This window comes from Dendropsophus ebraccatus, chromosome 3, assembly GCF_027789765.1.
Source record: "Dendropsophus ebraccatus isolate aDenEbr1 chromosome 3, aDenEbr1.pat, whole genome shotgun sequence".
Taxonomy (NCBI): domain Eukaryota; kingdom Metazoa; phylum Chordata; class Amphibia; order Anura; family Hylidae; genus Dendropsophus; species Dendropsophus ebraccatus.
The window spans coordinates 9,593,684-9,615,403 of NC_091456.1; the positions used below are offsets into that span (position 1 = coordinate 9,593,684).

Consider the following 21,720-nt stretch of genomic DNA (forward strand, 5'->3'; position numbering starts at 1 on the left):
CACACGTTCCGTAATTTTGTCCGTAATTGTGGATTTGCAGTTACAGACATACATATGGCCCGTTGATTTCAATTGAGGCTGTTCACACTGTCCATATATTTACAGATCCACAATCTGCGCAAGTTACTGACGAGCTCTAAACAATCACCTTCCCCTTGTTTGCCGACCTGCAAAAAATACAGAAATTTTTGTGGATTGCGGATGATTGCAGACATGGTATACGGTTTAAAAAAAACCCACTGAATGTGGGACTGAAGCCCTATAGAATATACGTGCCCACTCGGCCACGCATGCATGTGCACATCCGGCTCAGGAGGAAATGAAGGTTTCACCCATGACTATAGAAGGTGTCCAGGCGTCTTTCCATGAATGATATCAGATGAATCGTGTTCTATATGGGTGACGTCTCCAGCATGGCAGCTGATAGATCGGGGAGACTGTGCCAGCTGGCTTGCCAGAGTCTATTGAAGTATTGGCTTTCATAATATCATAAATGCCATATGTATGAGAGTCTCTCACCCCCTCCTACACACAACAACCTTTTGTCGGGAATAATGAGTGTCAACCACTTAGTTTTGTGAAGTGTGTGTTTTTTTTTGTTTTTTTTTTGTAATAAAATGGGTAGATTTGTCTGTGTTCACACTGTTCATGCCGTGGTTTTCCTGCTATTTTGTAGCGAATTGCGCAGTTGTGGTAAAATAGTGCAGTTTTGCCATGATTTCGGTGAACTTGACAATACTATGGCAAAGCGCAAAAAAAGGTGTGAACACAACCCAACAATTAATGGCCATCAATATTAGATCAGCGGGGGTCCAACTCCTGGACTGTGCATTGCATATTATACTGAATGGGGTATCACTGCCGCCCCTTGCATTTTATATTATACTGCATGGGGTATCATTGCCGCCCCTTGCATTTTATATTATACTGAATGGGGTATCACTGCCGCCCCTTGCATTTTATATTATACTGAATGGGGCATCACTGCCGCACCTTGCATTTTATATTATATTGAATGGGGTATCACTGCCGCCCCTTGCATTTTATATTATACTGAATGGGGTGTCACTGCCGCCCCTTGCATTTTATATTATACTGAACGGGGTATCACTGCCGCCCCTTGCATTTTATATTATACTGAATGGGGTATCACTGCCGCCCCTTGCATTTTATATTATACTGAATGGGGTATCACTGCCGCCCCTTGCATTTTATATTATACTGAATGGGGTATCACTGCCGCCCCTTGCATTTTATATTATACTGAATGTACAGTAAAGCAGATATGAGCACTGGTAAAACCTCAAAGACCCTGCAGCACCCACATGAGCGCCCTAGCCCCTTGAAAATCTGATTTGAAGGGACTCTGAGTTCCTGCACCCCTGTTGCTCTAATATTGGCCTGTCCTGAGTATAGCAGAGCCATGTATAACAGGCTTTATAGCACTTAACAAAGTGAAGTGCTCCTCCATAATGCTGCATGCTGCTGAACAGGCCGCCATTCATTTCTGACAGATTTGTACATATAAAGGTCGGTGCATACAGCAATACTGAAGGGCCCCACCAAAGAGAGAGAGAGAGAGCAGGATCGCTCATAACAAGAAGATCATAACATGACCAAAAGGGTACGCCAGAAAAAAAAAAAAAAAACTTTAAAATCAATTAGTGTCAGAAAGTTATGTAGATTTGTAATTTACTTCTATTTAAAAATCTTCACTCTTCCAGTACTTATCGGCTGCTGTATGCCCTACTGGAAGTGGTGTACTCTTTCCAGTCTGACACAGTGCTCTCTGCTGCCACCTCTGTCCATGTCAGGAACTGTCCAGAGCAGGAGAGGTTTTCTATGGGGATTTGCTGCTGCTCTGGACAGTTCCGGACATGGACAGAGGTGGCAGCAGAGAGCACTGTGTCAGACTGGAGAGAATACACCACTTTTTGCAGGACAAAAAGCAGCTGATAAGTACTGGAAGACTGGAGATTTATAAATAGAAGTAATTTAAAAATTTGTATAACGATCTGGCAGCAGTTGATTTGAAAAAAGAAATTTAACCCCTTTAACGTAGACTTTAACCAAGGGCCTAATTTTTCAATCCCTTCCTATTACCAACAGTACCTTTGGCCCAGAACCTTTCGAGTGCTTTCTGTGTCTTTGTCTTTACTGAGCAGCAGATGTTGTGGGGTTTTTTCCGTTTTTTTTTTCATGACTGCAAATTTCTTATCTGTTGCTTAACACATTCTCCTTGTGCAAATTACAGACGGTTTCCAGTATAAACCACAGAATCTTGCTGCTTCACAGAAAACTTTTAACTCTTTGGACTTTATCTCCAAGCTGCAGAAAACCAGAGCTGGCCTTCAGCAAAAAAACTGGGGTCCAGTGGTCGCAAAGCTTTTAAAGTGAACCCTAAAGATGATCATCCATGTGGAGCAGCCACTTCAGATTCAGGAGCTTTTTAACTTTTCTTTTTTTAAAGGGAATGTGTCGCCTAAATGTTCTTTTACTGATTAGAGTCAGATACTGAGACTGAAATTTTCTGACTGTTATTTTTTTTATTTCACCGTTTGTACATTATAAGGGCTGCCAAATTACCTGGGCTGTTAACAGCATTTAGTGACATAATTTACAGCAGGACTCATGGGCATAGACGACAATAGACAGACTCTGTCCCCTTGAGATGAATGTGAAACATTACCGATCGCGCTCTGTGACCTGTGAAGAGGTCATTCCACAGGGATCTGCTGTTGTCTCTGCTATCTACTGGTGTCACATGACGCTGCAATGCTTTACAGATCACTTTACAACAGCCTCCTCTTATCACCACAGACACAACAGGAAGTCTCAGCTTAGTTGTAGCCGCAGTGGTGAGAATGAGAACTGCAAGATATCAGGATTATTTTATAATATAAATAGAAAAGTGGAAAATTTTAAAACAAGTCACTAAAAATTCTTGAAAAATATGTTTTAAAAAACCTAATTTAACCAATAAGTCATAAAAAAAAATAAAAAAATTAATAAGTTATTTCCCCCCCCCATACCAGCTCTGTGCCGTTAGTTTGGTGCTCTGTATGCTAATAAATGTGCTGATAACCAGTTATCTGTGTGATCAACACTGGTTGGTTTCCATTGTGGAAAGTGGGTTAAATTCATGCCCTATTGGTTGAGCAGTGCTGACTATGTGCAGTTCATGTATATTGTATGCACAGGCTGCAGGGAAAAACTTTTTCTTTTGGTTACCAATCTGCATGGAACCCATGGGTTACTCACCCGTACACCCTGTAGAGTGCTTTGTGTTTTTTGGTCCATGAAATCGTATATTTTGAGCATGTCGGTTGGCCCTCCGCTTTTGTGATTAGTGGTGTTTGTTTGTTCTGGTCTATGTATAGTGTCTAAATCTAAACATTGTCAAATGGGCGGTCACCACTGATGTGGGAATCTGAGCACTCTTCCCTTTCAGAAGCTACCAGTCGCCAAGAAAATACTAACTATTCTGTCGCCATCATAATATAGAGCAGGAAAACCTGAGCAGATTAAAATATATCTCTATGGGAAAATATTCTGTATAACTGTTGATTAAAATCTCCAATCATTCTGCGCTATAGAGTCCAGTGGGCGGAGTCACTCAATGGGCTGTTTAGCATGGAATAATTTAAGTTATACTAAATCTTTTTCCATAAAGATATATATCAATCTGCTCAGCTACTTTTCTCTAGAACATGATGCCGATGGCTTATGCTGCGTTTACACGGAACGATTATCGTTCAAATTTTCGCAATAACGATCGTATTTGAGCGATAATCGTTCCGTGTAAACACAGCAAACGATCAAGCGATGAGCGAAAAATCGTTTATTTTGATCTTTCAACATGTTCTCAAATCGTTGTTCATCGTTCGCTAAAAATTCGCAGATCATTTCGTGTAAACAGTCTTTCAAAGATTCACCCTATGTAAAAGATGGGCTTAAGCGATCTTAAAAACGATCGCATTAACGATTTATCTTACGAATTTTCTAACGATTTATTCGTCTAAACGCTGATCGTTATTAAAACCAAATCGTTGCTTCAAAATCGTTAAACGATCGATTGGGCGAATTATCGCTCCGTGTAAACCCAGCATAAGGTAGCATTCTCATGGTGACTGGTTCCCTTTAAGATACACAAACTTTTTATTTGAAATCTACAGTTGTCATCAACTTCAATTTAAAGCAACAGATGAAATTGATCCATAATTTTATCTAACCTTTCAGATGATGATCTGTCATTAAAGTCCTATTTTCATTTGGATGGTGGCAAGTAGTCTTTGAGGCAATGAATGTTTCTAGAAAGATCCTTTGTTTGCCCAGTGTCGTAGATTACATACAGACTATTTAAACGATCCTGTGTGTGTGTGTCTAATTAAAAAAAATAATTTATTTTAATTACACACATACAGGAGATAGATAGATATTGTTTTCTATGAGTTATTTATCCTGGTTCAACATTCGGTTTGTGCAGTTACAATGATGTTGCATATTCTCACCAGACAAGGGATCCTGGATTATTGGACTGATGATTGATCAGAAGATCGGTTTCCAATAAAATTCTAGGCTCTATGCAGTGAAAAGATTATTAATCTGAATTATGGAAATTAATTCTAGAGCGTTCTGTGCTGTGCTTGAGCAGTATATATATAATAAATATATATATATATATATATATATATATATATATATATATATATATATATATATATATATAATAGAAGTGCTGATCCCTTCCATTACGGTATTCGTCCAGCATGGTCTGTATGATCACAATACATATTAGTTATGTGTTTCTATAGTCTTCCAATGTTTGAGAAAACTACCTGTAAGGAACTTTCCTGTTCTATCTTTTACGTATTTTTAAAATGTATACAATGGAGCAGATGAGGCTCTTGTAAGGCCGGGTTCACACGTTTTTGCAATCCATTTTTTTTCCTGTCTGTTTACAAAAAACTGATGCATTTCTGTGCGTCAGTTTTTCCACCGACTTCCATTATAAATCAAAACGAATCCATTTTTTAGTGTAGACAAATGTGATCAACCACAGTTTTTGTGCTACGCTAACATCTTTGTACCTTTTTATCATAGAAGAAAAATGTAATGAGTGAAATCTATGGCATGCCACGTTCTATATGAACTGACTGTTTGCATCCAATAGGATAAGCTCTAAACAATTTTAAAAAAATGTTACATTTGTGTAATTCTTTTCGGTTCTCTATAGGATGAATCAGCACAAGCCTCCCTGCAACCATGTAAAGTCCATGTGCTGATCCTGGTTCTTCATGGAGGTAACATCCTGGATACTGGCATCGGAGATCCGAATTCCAAGCAGGGTGACGTCAATACCATCAAGTCTGTGTTTGACACAGTAATGAGGGTGCATTACCCAGCGGCATTAGGACACATTGCAGTCAGGCTTGTTCCCTGCCCGGCCATCTGCTCGGAAGCTTTTTCACTGGTATCCAAGTGAGTCTTTATCTTTTTTCCCATTGTAATCTCCTACCTGTCACGACTTTGCTCCCTGAGATGGCACAAACAGGTGACGCCAACAGAGTGGTGATGATGAAAAATTTATGGTATTAAACTTATGGCCTATTTTTTTTTTTGTCTATACTTTCATTTGGTAAATTTTTTCTATATTGTGATCCCACCCAAGTGCAACAATGTATCTCAAAATACATCTAAATGAACATTGAAGGGAAAGCATTAGCTTTTTCTTTATTGATCATATCCCCATATATGAAACTTTTTTTTTTTTTTCTCTTATTGTAGATTTTTTTATTGATTTTTTTTACCTCTACATTATTATGGCAGCAATCGCATAGTCTGAGCTGCTATTAACAGAACTTAGAAAGATGCTTTACAGCAAGGATGAGGAACCTTCGGTTTTCCAGCCGTTGTAAAACTACTGTTCCTATCATGCCTGGACATCTAAAGCTTTAACTATCCAGGCATGATGGGAATTGTAGTTTTGCAACAACTGGAGGGCTGATGGTTCCCCATTAGAGATGAGCGAACCTGGAGCATGCTCGAGTCGATCCGAACCCGAACTTTCGGCATTTGATTAGCGGTGGCTGCTGAACTTGGATAAAGCCCTAAGGCTATGTGGAAATCAGGTATATAGTCATTGGCTGTATCCATGTTTTCCAGACAACCTTAGAGCTTTATCCAAGTTCAGCAGCCCCCGCTAATCAAATACCGAACGTTCGGGTTCGGATTGACTCAAACCCGAACCCGGTTCGCTCATCTCTATTCCCCATCCCTGCTTTACGGCAAGTCCTTTTGACGTGATAACAATAGACAGGTGGGGGGCCCTATTCACTTTTATTGGGTTGTTTTCTAGACCTGTTTTGTACAGGGAGGAACTCTGGACGTCACCCATTTATATTGTGACTTGCCTGATCCTGTCTTATCGATCTGCTGGTCACCTTTCACTGTGATAAGGAAGAGACAATGGAAACATTTTCCTGTGGAATAGGACGTATAAGCTTGTTTTGGCTTAGTGGTCAGAAGTATAACTGCTAAATATTTTTAAAATTTAAACAATGTAATTTTCTGATCACGCACCCCCTTTTAAACACCCTTATCTTTCACTGATCGGCCCTAGTTCTTTACATGAATAGTGATGAGGCGTGTAAGCGATTGGAGGAGATATTGGTGCATTAGGCCCGCCTCCGGTGCACCAGACCTCCTAAAATAAAAAATTGCCATGATATGTCTTGAACGGGCCAGTGGTTCAGCGTGGTGATGCTGATCCATGAATGTTGCTTACTTAAAAGAGCAACTGTACTGATGGATACCCTGGGTATCCCATGGGTACTACAAAGAGAATCTTCTTTCTTTCAAATCATCTGATTTAAGAAAGTTATATAGATTTGTAGTTTACTTTTATTTAAAAATCTCCAGTCTTCCAGTACTTACCAGCTGCTGTATGTCCTGCAGGAAGTGGTGCATTCTTTCCAGTCTGACACAGTGCTTTCTGCTGCCACCTCTGTCCATGTCAGGAACTGTCCAGAGCAGCAGCAAATCCCCATAGAAAACCTTTCTGTCTCTGGACAGCTCCTGACATGAACAGAGGTGGCAGCAGAGAGCCCTGTGTCAGACTGAAAATAATACATCCTTTCCTGCAGGACATACATCAGCTGATAAGTATGGGAAGACTGGAGTTTTTTAAATAGAAGTAAATTACAAATCTATATAACTTTCTGACACCAGGTGAAGCAGGAGAGTTTGGTACTTCTTGTTACTGTATGGATTACTGTGACAATGTAGAACGTTCTCCGGGTCTATAGACCACCTTATTTGCCATAACCTAGCATCATTTCTGTCCCCTCTTCCACGCCTCCAGATGTCTCCTGCTATATTTGCTGTGTAATTTGCTCTGCCGTGACATTTGCAGCACACAGCATTACCGAGCTGAAGGAAAGTACCAGCTCTTGCTCTGCTATTACAGAGATCCCCGCTCCTTTTGGCTTGCGTTCACTAGTATCATCATGATTAATGATGGTACTTACACAACTGAGTTGGAGTGAGTGGGAGTTTAGCATGAATTATCTATAGTTGCTAACATTGCAAAAAATTTCCCGCAGCACTTCTGGCATGCAGCTGAAGTTAATGCATTGCGGCAGCCAAACAAGCAATGTTAGTGAGGGCGATGGAGGGTGCTTCCATGTGTGGTGTCCCACCACGGGTGTTGCTATTGGTTACACCCTTCGTAAAAGCTTGTACTAGTGGCGATGGAGCTAGTGATAAAGTTTCGCTGCTAGATGTCGCTGTATTTGGTATATATACTCAGGTGCTGCATGGCTGAAGAATGTAAAGGGTTATTGTTTGTGTCACGTGGATCTGTGAATCTATGGGAATCTTTTTTTTCTTCTGTCCTATCATCTCTCTCTTTACTACATCTATTGCACTCTTCACTCACTCACAGCGCACTTTAGATACGCTGAGGAGGGAAGTCACGTGGGAGACAGGAAGAGTAAGTCAGTCTTAGTCAGGTCCCCGTATGGATAGGAAGCAAGACAAGACACAGCTAACAGTTTCTCCTCAGTCTACTCTATACAACACTATGCAGTGTTAACACTACAGGACAGGGCAAGTCAGAGACCACCTCAACCCATGCCATGGACTAGGAGAGTCACAGAGCAGGACCTATGAACTCTTATCTCGCAGCACGGTTGTCAGCAGGGAACCCTCAGCATTCCACTCATCCCAGGTAACAAGGTCTGGGGCTTTGTGTCACCCTCATAGGACGGGTCATCCGACACTGGTAAGCATTAGGTGGTGTGAATACACGGTCACAAGTATTCTCCTCTTCTTCTAAGTATTTTTTTACCTCATCCTCCAACATCCCGGCAGAGCACTGTACTACTTTGGTTGAGACTCTCACGACATCCTCCTCTCTGTTACTCTCATTCTTTGTATCTCTCAACATGCTACTCAGTCAGCACGACTGTACTGTACTCTCCGCTGTATTCCTATCACAGATCTAGTTGCTGTATTATCGAGTGTTTGTCCAAAAGTATTATCAAGTGTATTATCAAGTGCTTTCTCCAGAGAAACCTCTACTGTCAAGGAAGAACTGTATAACCTGCTGCACACAAGTACTTCTCAAGTAAAAACAAGCTTATTTATGATAAAGAGACTTCATGATTCTTCACCTCACACCAACACAGTGTATACCACATCCTTGGGACATTTCCCCTTTCTGTGGGTGGCAGTTCTGATAGTCCGGGAGGGTCACTACACCACTCCGGCCCACCATATCATCCCAAGGGACCCGGTAGCAGCCCAGCAGGACACTTTCCACAGGGGAACAAGGTAAAACCGGCCTTCTTAAACTGGCGTTACGACATAACATGTTAAGGCCCGGTTGTATCTCGGCTAACCACCACTGGAGTGGCATCACACTTCACCACCTAGCAAATGACCGGCCGATCCTCCGACACGACATCCCAGGGGGTCACCACACATGCAGTCAGGCTTTCAATACCGGATGCGGGAGGTGAACAGATCATAAATAAGACACACGCTAAGCAATGACTGCGGCTTATCCTCTCTCTCGAGATTTATTACTGGCTTTGTATTCAGTAATTGCAATTAGCACCTAAACTTTAACCATAATGCTGGGACCTCTGAGGTCCAGTTCGCAGAACAGGGTCCGTGTATGTTTGCATTTGCTCTAACAATCAAGAAGTATGTTCGGCGCTGAGGTGTTCTCCAATCCAAATGTCTCTTGCATAAAACCACAATCCATATGTCACAAGCTAAGCATTTTGGGCACGTTAACCCCTTAAGCGTGATATAGACACATAATGCCCACATTCTTTCAAAACCCTCCCGGGAGAGTCAAGTGACTCTAAACCCCACCCCAGGGCGATAAACATGGCAAATCTGCCTGACACATTGTAACAAACACTACAAGGTATCTGGAGATTCCAAAAACCTATTTCTGACACATTGTAACACTGCAACATATATTACAACTCGCAACGCTGCCTGTGGCCTAGAAGTGAGCTTTAATAGAAGATGGTGTTGCATCCTGGCACAGGTGGCATAGTGACATCACATGCGTTCCTGTGGGGAGGAGGAGCTTCTGGGGTAACTAACAGCTGTATTGGTTACTATTTGGGGGGACAGATTACTATATGCGGCACTATTGAGGGGGGCTGACTACTATATGGGGATTTATTGGAGGTAATGATTACTGTATAGCGCACTATTAAGGACGCTGACTACTATATTGGGCACTATAATGGGATTACCTACTGCGTGGGTGGAATAATGGGGTAACTTGTGTGAGGGCAACTACTTTATGGGGTGTTATTATTGGGTACTATTAAGGGAGCTAATACCACTTGGGCTACAGAAGGGGGCTTTTATGATTTTATTTAAGGCACTATGGATGGGAAGCTTGTATATAGGTGGGTAGAAGGTGCTATAAAAAGTCAGTGCCTATGGTGAATTATAGATATGACATGGGGGCCCCGTCCATGCATCAGGGGGTGGTACATGAGGCAGTGATGTGGACATTTCCCTGACACGAACGCTGCATGCATGCTTCAATAAATATCAACTTTGTCCTATATTTTTCATATTGACCCACTATGTATTTTTATGGTGTTATGCATCCTAAACCGTTCCCGTCACCCAGTCTTGTGAGACCCTTGTTATAATATGACATTAGCTGTAAGTTAATGTGAGAGTCGGCCCAGAAAACTCCTGCTGATTGTTCAGCGTCTGTGCTCTCTTCTCCAGCGTTGTGCGAGGTTGCTCTCTTCTCACTCCCCTGACATGTGTAGCTGATTATAATGTGACATCCTGTGATCGCACATTATACAAGGTGTTACACTATAATGTGCTATCATAGTGTAGCATACATGGTAAACATGGAGAAGAGTCATTTTCGAAATTCCTTCAGCTGATGTAAACATTGCATGGATTTTGCACAGTGAATCTTTCTTACACATTAGGTTAATGTCGTCCAAACCAACTATCTAAGGTGTAAAGGGGCCTTCTCATGGCAGGCGTTGGGTGAGAGAAGGATTCAGCAGTTGGATTTTTAAGGGATTATCTAGGATTCACAAAAAAAGCACAGCTACTTCCTTGGTAAGAACAGCACCACTCTTGTCCCCAGGTTGTGTGTGGTATTGCAATTCGGCTCCATTCACTTCAATAGAACTGAGCTGCAGAACCACTCACAACTGAAGAGTGGGTGCTGTCTCTGGAAGAATGCAAACATGCTTTTCTAAGCCTGGAAAACCCCTTCAATAAATTAAGACCTCCACCAACGGTGCCTGGAAGCGTTTGCTCCCCTCTTGCCTTTTTTCAAAATCCGAACACACGGATGCTCTGCTCAACATACAAGTACAGGGAAACCTCTATGAGCCGACCTCCCAATTTTTCACAAAAATCATGTTGTGTTTAATGAGACAACATTCACACTGCAAACGGGACTGTATTGTGAACTTTTTTCGTACATCCCTACACATGGGAAGTGTTGCCCAGCCCTAAAGCTATTCTTGGATCTGAATGCAGTATAACATAAGTACAGTATCAGCTGTATACACCATTCTATTCTATCACTGGTATCAGGATCTATACACCATTCTATTACATAACTTGTATCAGGATCTATACACCATTCTATTACATTACTGGTATCAGGATCTATACACCATTCTATTACATTACTGGTATCAGGATCTATACACCATTCTATTACATTACTGGTATCAGGATCTATACACCATTCTATTACATTACTGGTATCAGGATCTATACACCATTCTATTCTAGCACTGGTATCAGGATCTATACACCATTCTATTACATCACTGGAATACACCATTCTATTACATTGCTAGTACATTACTGATATCAGCTGCCAGTGGCAGGGAAGAGGGGGCAGAAATCACAGCATTGCACTCTGCTAGACCTCCCCTCTATCCCTGTGGCCTCTGTAAGCAGCTACGGCACCCCTCCCCTCTCTCCTTGTCTGCCTCAGTAGGCAGCCAGAACACCAGAGGCCTGAGCCCTCTTGTGTCCATGGCTACTATTGGGACTCTGCGATCACATCATAGAGCCCCGTTGGTCAACACAGGGTGAGTTCTATGTCTGCAGCCCTATAGATACTGCGGTCATGATGACTGCAGCATTTAGAGAGTTGACTGACAGTTGTGGCGGGCCCCCGGCTATCACTGAAAGCCGGGACCCACCAAGGATGACACAGGCACATCTTCTCTGTACCTGTGTCATCCAAAGGATGCTAATTACAAGGGAAGTTTTTGTGAAAATGTGTTTTTTTTACAAAAAAAACACTGAAAGTATACCACAAACATAAAGAGGAATATGTCACGAAAAAAATCTGAGTTACCACGATAATTAAAAGCATCGCAGAGTTATCACTACACAAAGAGAGACAGGTCAGATTTGAAAAATAGGCCCTGGGCATTAATGCCAAAACAGGCTGCAGAGGCAAGGGGTTAAGAGCATTGCTTTGGTGTAAGAGCTCCTTGTACTGGGTGAGAGGGGGAGTGGGGAAGGGGTATGGTCTGCATAGTGGGGTCTACAGCCCTGTACTCTGACCCAGGAAGTCTCTCTCACCTTCCAAATCATAGCAGATCCACTTCAGGCTGGGACTTGCATCAGAGGGCCCCTGTAACCTCTCTCTCCCCGGACACATTTATGTGCCCACATATCTCCTGCTCATTCGTTCCTGCTCCCTGCAGTCTCTCTAAGCCCTTGTTTCCCATCCTCTCCATTCCTGCTATAATGTGCACTCACACTCAGCTATACACACTGCTGCTATAATGTGCCTGCACTTACACTCAGCCATTCACACTACTGTATATAAAGCTTCTGTCACTGTCCTCCTGCACAGCTCTGGGATTCTCACTTCTGATTGGTCCATGCTGAGCACACACCCCTTCCCAATTGCTGTCATGTGACCACACAGACCTCTGACAGCAGCCCTGCTTCTCTATTCTAGCCTGTTGTACTACGCTACTGCATTATGGGGATCTGCAGCTCCATCCTGTATCTACAACCTGCTGCTGTGTTATCAGGGTTATGCAGTTACTATACATTATACACCACATGCTGCTATACTGTACAGTAACTTATATATCACATATCCAGCTGCTGTGTTATCAGGGTTATACAGTTACTATACATTATACACCACATGCTGATTGCTATACTGTACAGTAACTTATATATCACATATCCAGCTGCTGTGTTATCAGGGTTATACAGTTACTATACATTATATACCACATGCTGCTATACTGTACAGTAACTTATATATCACATATCCAGCTGCTGTGTTATCAGGGTTATACAGTTACTATACATTATACTCCACATGCTGATTGCTATACTGTACAGTAACTTATATATCACATATCCAGCTGCTGTGTTATCAGGGTTATACAGTTACTATACATTATATACCACATGCTGCTATACTGTACAGTAACTTATATATCACATATCCAGCTGCCGTGTTATCAGGGTTATACAGTTACTATACATTATACACCACATGCTGATTGCTATACTGTACAGTAACTTATATATCACATATCCAGCTGCTGTGTTATCAGGGTTATACAGTTACTATACATTATACTCTACATGCTGATTGCTATACTGTACAGTAACTTATGTATCACATATCCAGCTGCTGCTGTGTTATCAGGGTTATACAGTTACTATACATTATACACCACATGCTGCTATACTGTACAGTAACTTATAGATCACATATCCAGCTGCTGCTGTGTTATCAGGGTTATACAGTTACTATACATTATACACCACATGCTGATTGCTATACTGTACAGTAACTTATATATCACATATCCAGCTGCTGTGTTATCAGGGTTATACAGTTACTATACATTATACTCTACATGCTGATTGCTATACTGTACAGTAACTTATATATCACATATCCAGCTGCAGTGTTATCAGGGTTATACAGTTACTATACATTATACACCACATGCTGCTATACTGTACAGTAACTTATATATCACATATCCAGCTGCTGTGTTATCAGGGTTATACAGTTACTATACATTATACTCCACATGCTGATTGCTATACTGTACAGTAACTTATATATCACATATCCAGCTGCTGTGTTATCAGGGTTATACAGTTACTATACATTATATACCACATGCTGCTATACTGTACAGTAACTTATATATCACATATCCAGCTGCCGTGTTATCAGGGTTATACAGTTACTATACATTATACACCACATGCTGATTGCTATACTGTACAGTAACTTATATATCACATATCCAGCTGCTGTGTTATCAGGGTTATACAGTTACTATACATTATACTCTACATGCTGATTGCTATACTGTACAGTAACTTATGTATCACATATCCAGCTGCTGCTGTGTTATCAGGGTTATACAGTTACTATACATTATACACCACATGCTGCTATACTGTACAGTAACTTATAGATCACATATCCAGCTGCTGCTGTGTTATCAGGGTTATACAGTTACTATACATTATACACCACATGCTGATTGCTATACTGTACAGTAACTTATATATCACATATCCAGCTGCTGTGTTATCAGGGTTATACAGTTACTATACATTATACTCTACATGCTGATTGCTATACTGTACAGTAACTTATATATCACATATCCAGCTGCAGTGTTATCAGGGTTATACAGTTACTATACATTATACACCACATGCTGCTATACTGTACAGTAACTTATATATCACATATCCAGCTGCTGTGTTATCAGGGTTATACAGTTACTATACATTATACTCCACATGCTGATTGCTATACTGTATAGTAACTTATAATATCAGCTGTTTCTCATTGTTTGTTTCATCTGTTCTACATGTTGTTCTGAATAATAAATCATTATTTTTGGGGTGTGGAACCAATCTTCTGCTTATCAGTGATTTCTTATGGGAATTTTTGCTTTGGTTTAACAGTGCATTTGGATTACAAGTGCGGTCCTGAACGAATTATGCTCATAATCCAAGGCACCACTGTAGTGCCAACCCTGACATGTGTTTCGCCTTAGATTTTTTCCCCTCTTCTTCCTCCGAATCAACTGGTGTCAAGGTTTTTATATAAATTCGTTATTTACTTCTATTTAAAAATCTCAACTCTTCAAGTACTTATCAGCTGCTGTATGTCCTGCTGGAAGTGATGTATTCTTTTCCAGTCTGACACAGTGCTCTCTGCTGCCACCTCTGTCCATGTCAGGAACTGTCCTCACAGTTCCTGACATGGCAGAGAGCACTGTGTCAGACTGGAGAGAATACACCTGCAGAACATACAGCAGCTGATATGTACGGGAAGACTTGGGAATTTTGAATAGAAGTTAATTTCCCTTTTTATTGTTATATTTTAAAATGTTTATCAGGTAACACATATCCCAGTGATATTAATGGAGATGCTTTGCTTGTGTGCTTTCAGCCTGAGTCCATACAGCTATGATGAAGGATGTTTGTCAAACAGTCAGGACCACATCCCTCTTGCTGCCCTTCCACTTCTGGCCACATCCTCTCCACAGTACCTGGAAGCTGTAGCCACGGTTATTCATCGAGCCAACCAGGTCTATTTGGATTTCACTAGATCACAAGAAGGCATGTGCTTCACTGGGCAGGTGAGTTACAGGAAGATGGGGATTATGTTACTAGAATCATTTATACAAATAATGTAGAGCGAAAAGAGACTAAAACCTCCCAGCTGTTCTAAAAGGCAACATTATATATTAATTTCTACCACAGCCTGAAGCCGCTATGGAGCAGTGTCACTATTGGATCTCTTTATATTAATGTACCAGAAAGTTATACAGATTTCTAATTTACCTCAATTTGAGAATCGCAAGTCTTCCAGTACCGATAAATTGCTGTATGTCCTGCAGGAAGTGGTGTATTCTCTCCAGTCTGACACAGTGCTCTCTGCTGCCACCTCTGTCCATGTCAGGAACTGTCCAGAGCAGGAGAGGTTTTCTATGGGGATTTGCTGCCGCTCTGGACAATTCCTGACATGGACAGAGGTGGCAGCAGAGAGCACTGTGTTACACTGGAGAGAATACACCACTTCCTGCAGGACATACAGCAGCTGATAAGTACTGGAAGACTGGAGATCTTTAAAGGTAGTGTCAGAACCTGGACCGGTACCAAGGTGCTGACAGTGTAGTGTAGGGGTGCGTGTCGTTTTGTGTATACCTTTGTTGAAGCGATCTCTTCAGATTTGCCACGTTCTTGTCCCACACCCACGAACCAAGTGTCAAAGAGGAGTAGTGGCTTGGCTTTGTGCCGCACTTCGGTGTGCCTCTCCACTACTTCCTCCTCCTTAATTCTGCTGTATGTTTACCGGCCTTCAGCCTCCCGCTCCACCCTGGGGTCGCCTTCTTCCGTGCATGCGCCGTTGCTGAAGAGGGCCGCATGCACTGACTTGCCAGTTCGTGTCTGTGCCACCGAACTCATGAACGTGTGTTCCTGATAACTGCGATTGCGCATGCACCAGAGGGGCGGCTCTTCTGGTGCATGTGCAGCCGCAGTTATCAGTGGGGCGCAAGTGAGAGCTCAGTGGCGCAGGCATGAACTGGCAAGTTGGCGCGTGCGGCCCTTGCCAGCAACAGCGCATGTATGGAAGAAAGAGATGCCAGGGTGGAGCAGGAGGCCGGACACCAGTAGTTATGTGGCACAAAGCCAATTCACTACTCCTCTTTGACACTTGGTTTGTGGGTGTTCGACAAGAATGTGGCAAACCTACTGAACGGATCCCTCCAAGAAGGGTATCATACACAAAACACCCCTACACTACACTGTCAGCAGCTCACTTCCCGTCCAGGCGCTGACAGATCCCCTTTAAACTTTTTGACACCAGTTAATTTTATTTATTTATTTTTTGTCAGACTTCCCCTTTTAAACATCAAACTTAGCAGACAATGGTTCTGTGAAATATTATATGTGACTGGCCACTTCCCTATTACCATATCTGCCTTGTCTAGGAAATTCTCTGTTCATATCTGTGCTGGAGGTTCCATTGGAAGCCAGCGATGTAGAGCTGATTGTTTCTACAGGAAGAAGAACGCTGCAGGCAGCCCTATATATATTTTTTTCTCCTATCAAACAATTGACACTGTGGCGTAACTAGATGTAACCATTACAAGTCTGAGGTTCCTGTCCTGGCTTGTAGAACCCAATCGAATGGCAGATACAGTGTAGCAGTTGATAGAAATGAAAACACACATGTGAACACAGCCTAACAAAGAAAAAAAAAAGTACAATAAGATGGTAGCCCAGATTTATCACAATACCTGAAACCCCCACTCTGTTTTGTTTTTCCTGGAGCAACCAATCACAGCACAAGTTATATATCCCTACCAGCTTTTCTAATATAAAAGCTGAGCTGTGATTGGTTGCTGTGAATAAACCTGACTGTTAGGGCCCTATTACATGGAGTGATCATCGGCTGATTTTGTCTTTTGGTCCTGACCTAAAATCATGGTTTGCCGACGGCTAATGATTGAATAAACTGCATACGTTACACTGCTTACATTATTGATTGGCAGTTCTAATAGGACCCTTAGTTTAAAGCTACACAAGAAAATAGTACTTTACTGAAAGAGTAGTAGATGCTTGGAACAAACTTCCAGAAGAATGTAACCTGCCTGGTATATAAATATATAGAGGGAAATACTTATAGGGCGGACTAGATGGAGCAAGGGGCGCTTCTTCTGCCAACAATCTTCAAATTCTATGAATTATTTGTTATTGCGCTTCTTCTTTTTTATGCTTTTAAAGCTGTGGTAAAATGTAACTTCCTTTCTTCTAGGTTTGTTTGGTTGGTGACTGTGTTGGAGGAATTTTGGGATTTGATGCGCTATGTTACAGCAATCAGACTGTGTCGGAAAGCCAGAATAGCAGCCGCAGAGGAAGCGTTGTAAGCGTTCAGGTATCACACATTCAATCATCTTACTCTTTCAGTCCAGAAGAAGAAAAAGAATAAAATAAAAAATATTTAGTGTGTGTGTGTGTGTGTGTCAGTCACTGGGAGAACTATTTGTATTTTCACCTGTTTGATGGAATAAACCATTTTTTACCACACCTTGGAGTGTTGCTGTCTGTAAGCACCCACTTCGTCACCTCTGGATGTGTGGCTTTCTTTCTGTTGTATATGTATGTATGTATGTATGTATGTGTGTATATAATATGTATGTGTATGTATATGTATGTGTATGTGTATGTATATATATGTATATGTATATATATGTATATATATGTATATATATGTATATATATGTATATATATGTATATATATGTATGTATATATATGTATATATATGTATATGTATATGTATATGTATGTATATGTATATGTATATGTATATGTATATATATGTATATGTATATGTATATGTATGTGTATATATATGTATATGTATATGTATATATATGTATATGTATATATATGTATATGTATATGTATATATATATGTATATGTATATGTATATGTATATATGTATATGTATATATATATGTATATGTATATGTATATATATATGTATATGTATATATATATATGTATATGTGTATATATGTATGTGTATATATGTATATATATATATATATGTATATATATATGTATATGTATATATGTATATGTATATATATATATGTATATGTGTATATATATATATGTGTATATATATATATGTATATGTGTATATATATGTATGTATATATATATGTGTATATGTGTATATGTGTATATATATGTGTATATATATGTATATGTATGTATATATATGTATATGTATATATATGTATATGTATATATATGTATATGTGTATATATATATGTGTATATATGTATGTGTATATGTATGTATATATATATATATATATATATATATATATATATATATATGTATATATATATGTGTGTGTGTGTGTATCAGTAGTGGATTATAATAGGGGCGTTTCAGGCGGCAGCCCGGGGCCCTGAGCTCCTGGGGGGCCCATGACCACCCAAAAAGACTTATACTTTCAGTGTTGTACTGTCTCCTGGCTACACTTCTCCATGATTTGCAAAAAAATCTGTTTTTTTTATGGCAGTTTTGCACAAATCAGGACATCATGACATTATCTGCCCTGTACTATGAACGCCAGGCTAGTGCTGCCATAGTTACAGTGGGGTGGGGGGCCCAGGCTTGGTGAACAGCCCGGGGGCTATGGTAAAGTTAATCCGCCCCTGGTGTGTGTGTATATATATATATATATATATATTATAAATAAATTTTATTTATTTAAATTATTATGCTAAAATAAACCCCTCATGGTATTTTTCATTGCAGGAATACATCCGCATTTTTTTGTATGTAGGGACCAAGTTCTTTGAAAGTTTCTTCCACGTTCCGCCTTATACGTGGGTTACATTAGGTTACAATGATTAAATGACACCATTATAGCACTTTGGAAAATAAACATCAACTCCTTAATGTCTTTCTGCCAAACCACTTGGGATCAGATGACGTTAGGAAAATCTCTGGCATGCAGAAGACACGGACACTAATGTTTCAAGTAGCTAATGCACCAGTTTGGCAGCATTCTATAGGGCTCCTTTACCATCTCACACTCTAGGATTCTTAGAAAGTATTTAACAGTCTTGTTATATAATTGTTTGTTTTATTTAAAGGGGAACGCAGACTAAATCAAAATCAACTGGTGTTTGGATATTTTTAAATAGAATTACAAATCTTTCTGTCTTCTTGTACTTATCTGCTGCTGTATGTCCTGCAGGAAGTGGTGTATTCTTTCCAGTCTGACACAGCGCTCTCTGCTGCCACCTCTGTCCATGTCAGGAACTGTCCAGAGCAGGAGAGGTTTTCTATGGGGATTTGCTGCTGCTCTGGACAGTTCCTGACATGGACAGAGGTGGCAGCAGAGAGCGCTGTGTCAGACTGGAAAGAATACATCACTTCTTGCAGGACATACAGCAGCTGATAAGTACTGGAAGACTTTTTATATAGATGTAAACTACAAATCTACACAACTTTCTGGCACCAGTTGATTTGAATGCTCCAATATTGGCTCCGCCTACAGGGTTGGGGCTTAAACATGGGAGGGAACACCTGCTCGCCCACCTGACAACTCAAACTATGATCAGTGGAAGGAATGGGAAATGGATATAGAACATGACATCGCAGGAAATACAGGAATCCCAGGCAGAGTGGTCACCCTCTGGTTACCTGCTATACCTTACTGGTATGTGACTCCTGTGCCAGGGACCCCTAACTTATCAACCTAGTTTTTGCAAAGGACTTTTTATAAACAAGATCTGCTAATCTTAAAGGGGTTATATAGCGTCAGGAATGTTATACTGTAAAGACCAAACATAAACTAACTCCCTCGATCCAGCACCAATGCTTCTGCAATCTAGGAAAATTTTAATATTTTTTTTTTCTGGAATGGTGACATGGTGTACAGCCACATGACCAATGTAGCCAATCGCTGACCTCGGCGGTCATGTGCCGTACTAACTCCCATACTGGCTGAGGCCATTGATTGACGGCAGCTGTCATGTCATCTCTCCAGGAAACAAATGCAAACTTATGGGAACAAGAAATGTTGAAGCTGCAGGGGATCAATGTTCTATTTCTGTTCAAGGGTAGCAGTAATAGACAGTGCTGAAATGACCTGCTATGAGAGACGCATATTGTAACCCAACTACATATGATCATTGCTCACAGGATGACCTATAACATCTTCTCTCTATAGTGCAGTGTATAGTTGAAGCTTCGGGGCCCCAATGAAAAATGTATAATAGTGTGAATTATAATAATGTCTTGTTAGGCCCCCTTAGGCACCAGGGCGCTGTTATAGCTGTGCTCCTCTCTCCCAGGATTGCATCTCACAATGTTTTAAGGGGATACTCAGCAGTAAAAAAAAATCTTTAAAATCAACTGGTGTCAGCAAGTTTTATAGATTTGTAATTTTACTTCTATTTAAAGATCTCTAGCCTTCCAGTACTTATCATCTGCTTTATGTCCTGCAGGAAGTGATGTATTCTTTCCACTCTGACAGCCACCTCTGTCCATGTCAGGAACTGTTCAGAGCAGAAGCAAATCCTCATAGAAAACCTCTGTCCAAGTTCCTGACATGGACAGAGGTGGCAGCAGAGAGCACAGAAGTAAAATACAAATTTGTAAAACTTTTACACCAGTCAATTTGAAAGAAGAAAAACCATATACTGCATTGTTTATTCGTTTCAAAAGAAAAAAATCTGACCAATCCATTGTGTTTTTCATGCCAGTACCTGTAACTTGGAATATAAAATGTAATGTGTAAGGCAGCTTAGGAAGTAAAAAATGTATAATAAAATAGGAACATGGAGGGTGCATCATTAAAGGGGTACTCCAGCGTGGGGGCTATTTTTGGATCTGGCCGGGGAGGAGGTGGCTGAGAGAAAAGACGTCCACTCACCTCACCGGTTCCAGCGGCGGGTCACGTATTGTGGAGCTCCAGTCCCCGGTTCCCGGCCGCTTCCTGGCAGGGGTGATTCTAGCCTCTCTGCTGCCCGAGGCGAACTATAGAATGACGCCCCACCCCCCCCCCCCCCGTCAATCCCCCCACATTATAATCCACTCCGGCCCCCCCCCCCCCCCCCCACTGCTGTCCCCAATAAACATAATGTTTGGTCCCTTGCTGCACAGAGGATGTCAGGAGAGGAGGGGGCTGATCTTATAGGAGAGGTCCCAGCAGCACAGAGGATGTCAGGAGAGGAGGGGGCTAATCCTATAGGAGAGGTCCCAGCAGCACAGAGGATGTCAGGAGAGGAGGGGGCTAATCCTATAGGAGAGGTCCCAGCAGCACAGAGGATGTCAGGAGAGGAGGGTGCTAATCCTATAGGAGAGGTCCCAGCAGCACAGAGGATGTCAGGAGATGAGGGTGCTAATCCTATAGGAGAGGTCCCAGCAGCACAGAGGATGTCAGGAGAGGAGGGTGCTAATCCTATAGGAGAGGTCCCAGCAGCACAGAGGATGTCAGGAGAGGAGGGTGCTAATCCTATAGGAGAAGTCCCAGCAGCACAGAGGATGTCAGGAGAGGAGGGTGCTGATCTTTTAGGAGAGGTCACAGCAGCACAGAGGATGTCAGGAGAGGAGGGTGCTGATCTTTTAGG

General features: G+C 41.2%; 1 protein-coding gene across 19 annotated transcripts in view; it reads left to right on the forward strand.

Moving 5' to 3' along the window:
- PITPNM2 (phosphatidylinositol transfer protein membrane associated 2) overlaps positions 1–21,720 on the forward strand; it is a 202,194-nt gene that overhangs the window by 144,394 nt on the left and 36,080 nt on the right. For all 19 annotated transcript variants that reach the window (XM_069960862.1, XM_069960844.1, XM_069960843.1 and 16 more), the window contains 3 exons: positions 5,237–5,481; positions 14,999–15,188; positions 17,372–17,491. In XM_069960862.1, coding sequence (XP_069816963.1) covers positions 5,237–5,481; positions 14,999–15,188; positions 17,372–17,491 — 555 coding nt within the window. The remainder of the gene's footprint in view (positions 1–5,236; positions 5,482–14,998; positions 15,189–17,371; positions 17,492–21,720) is intronic.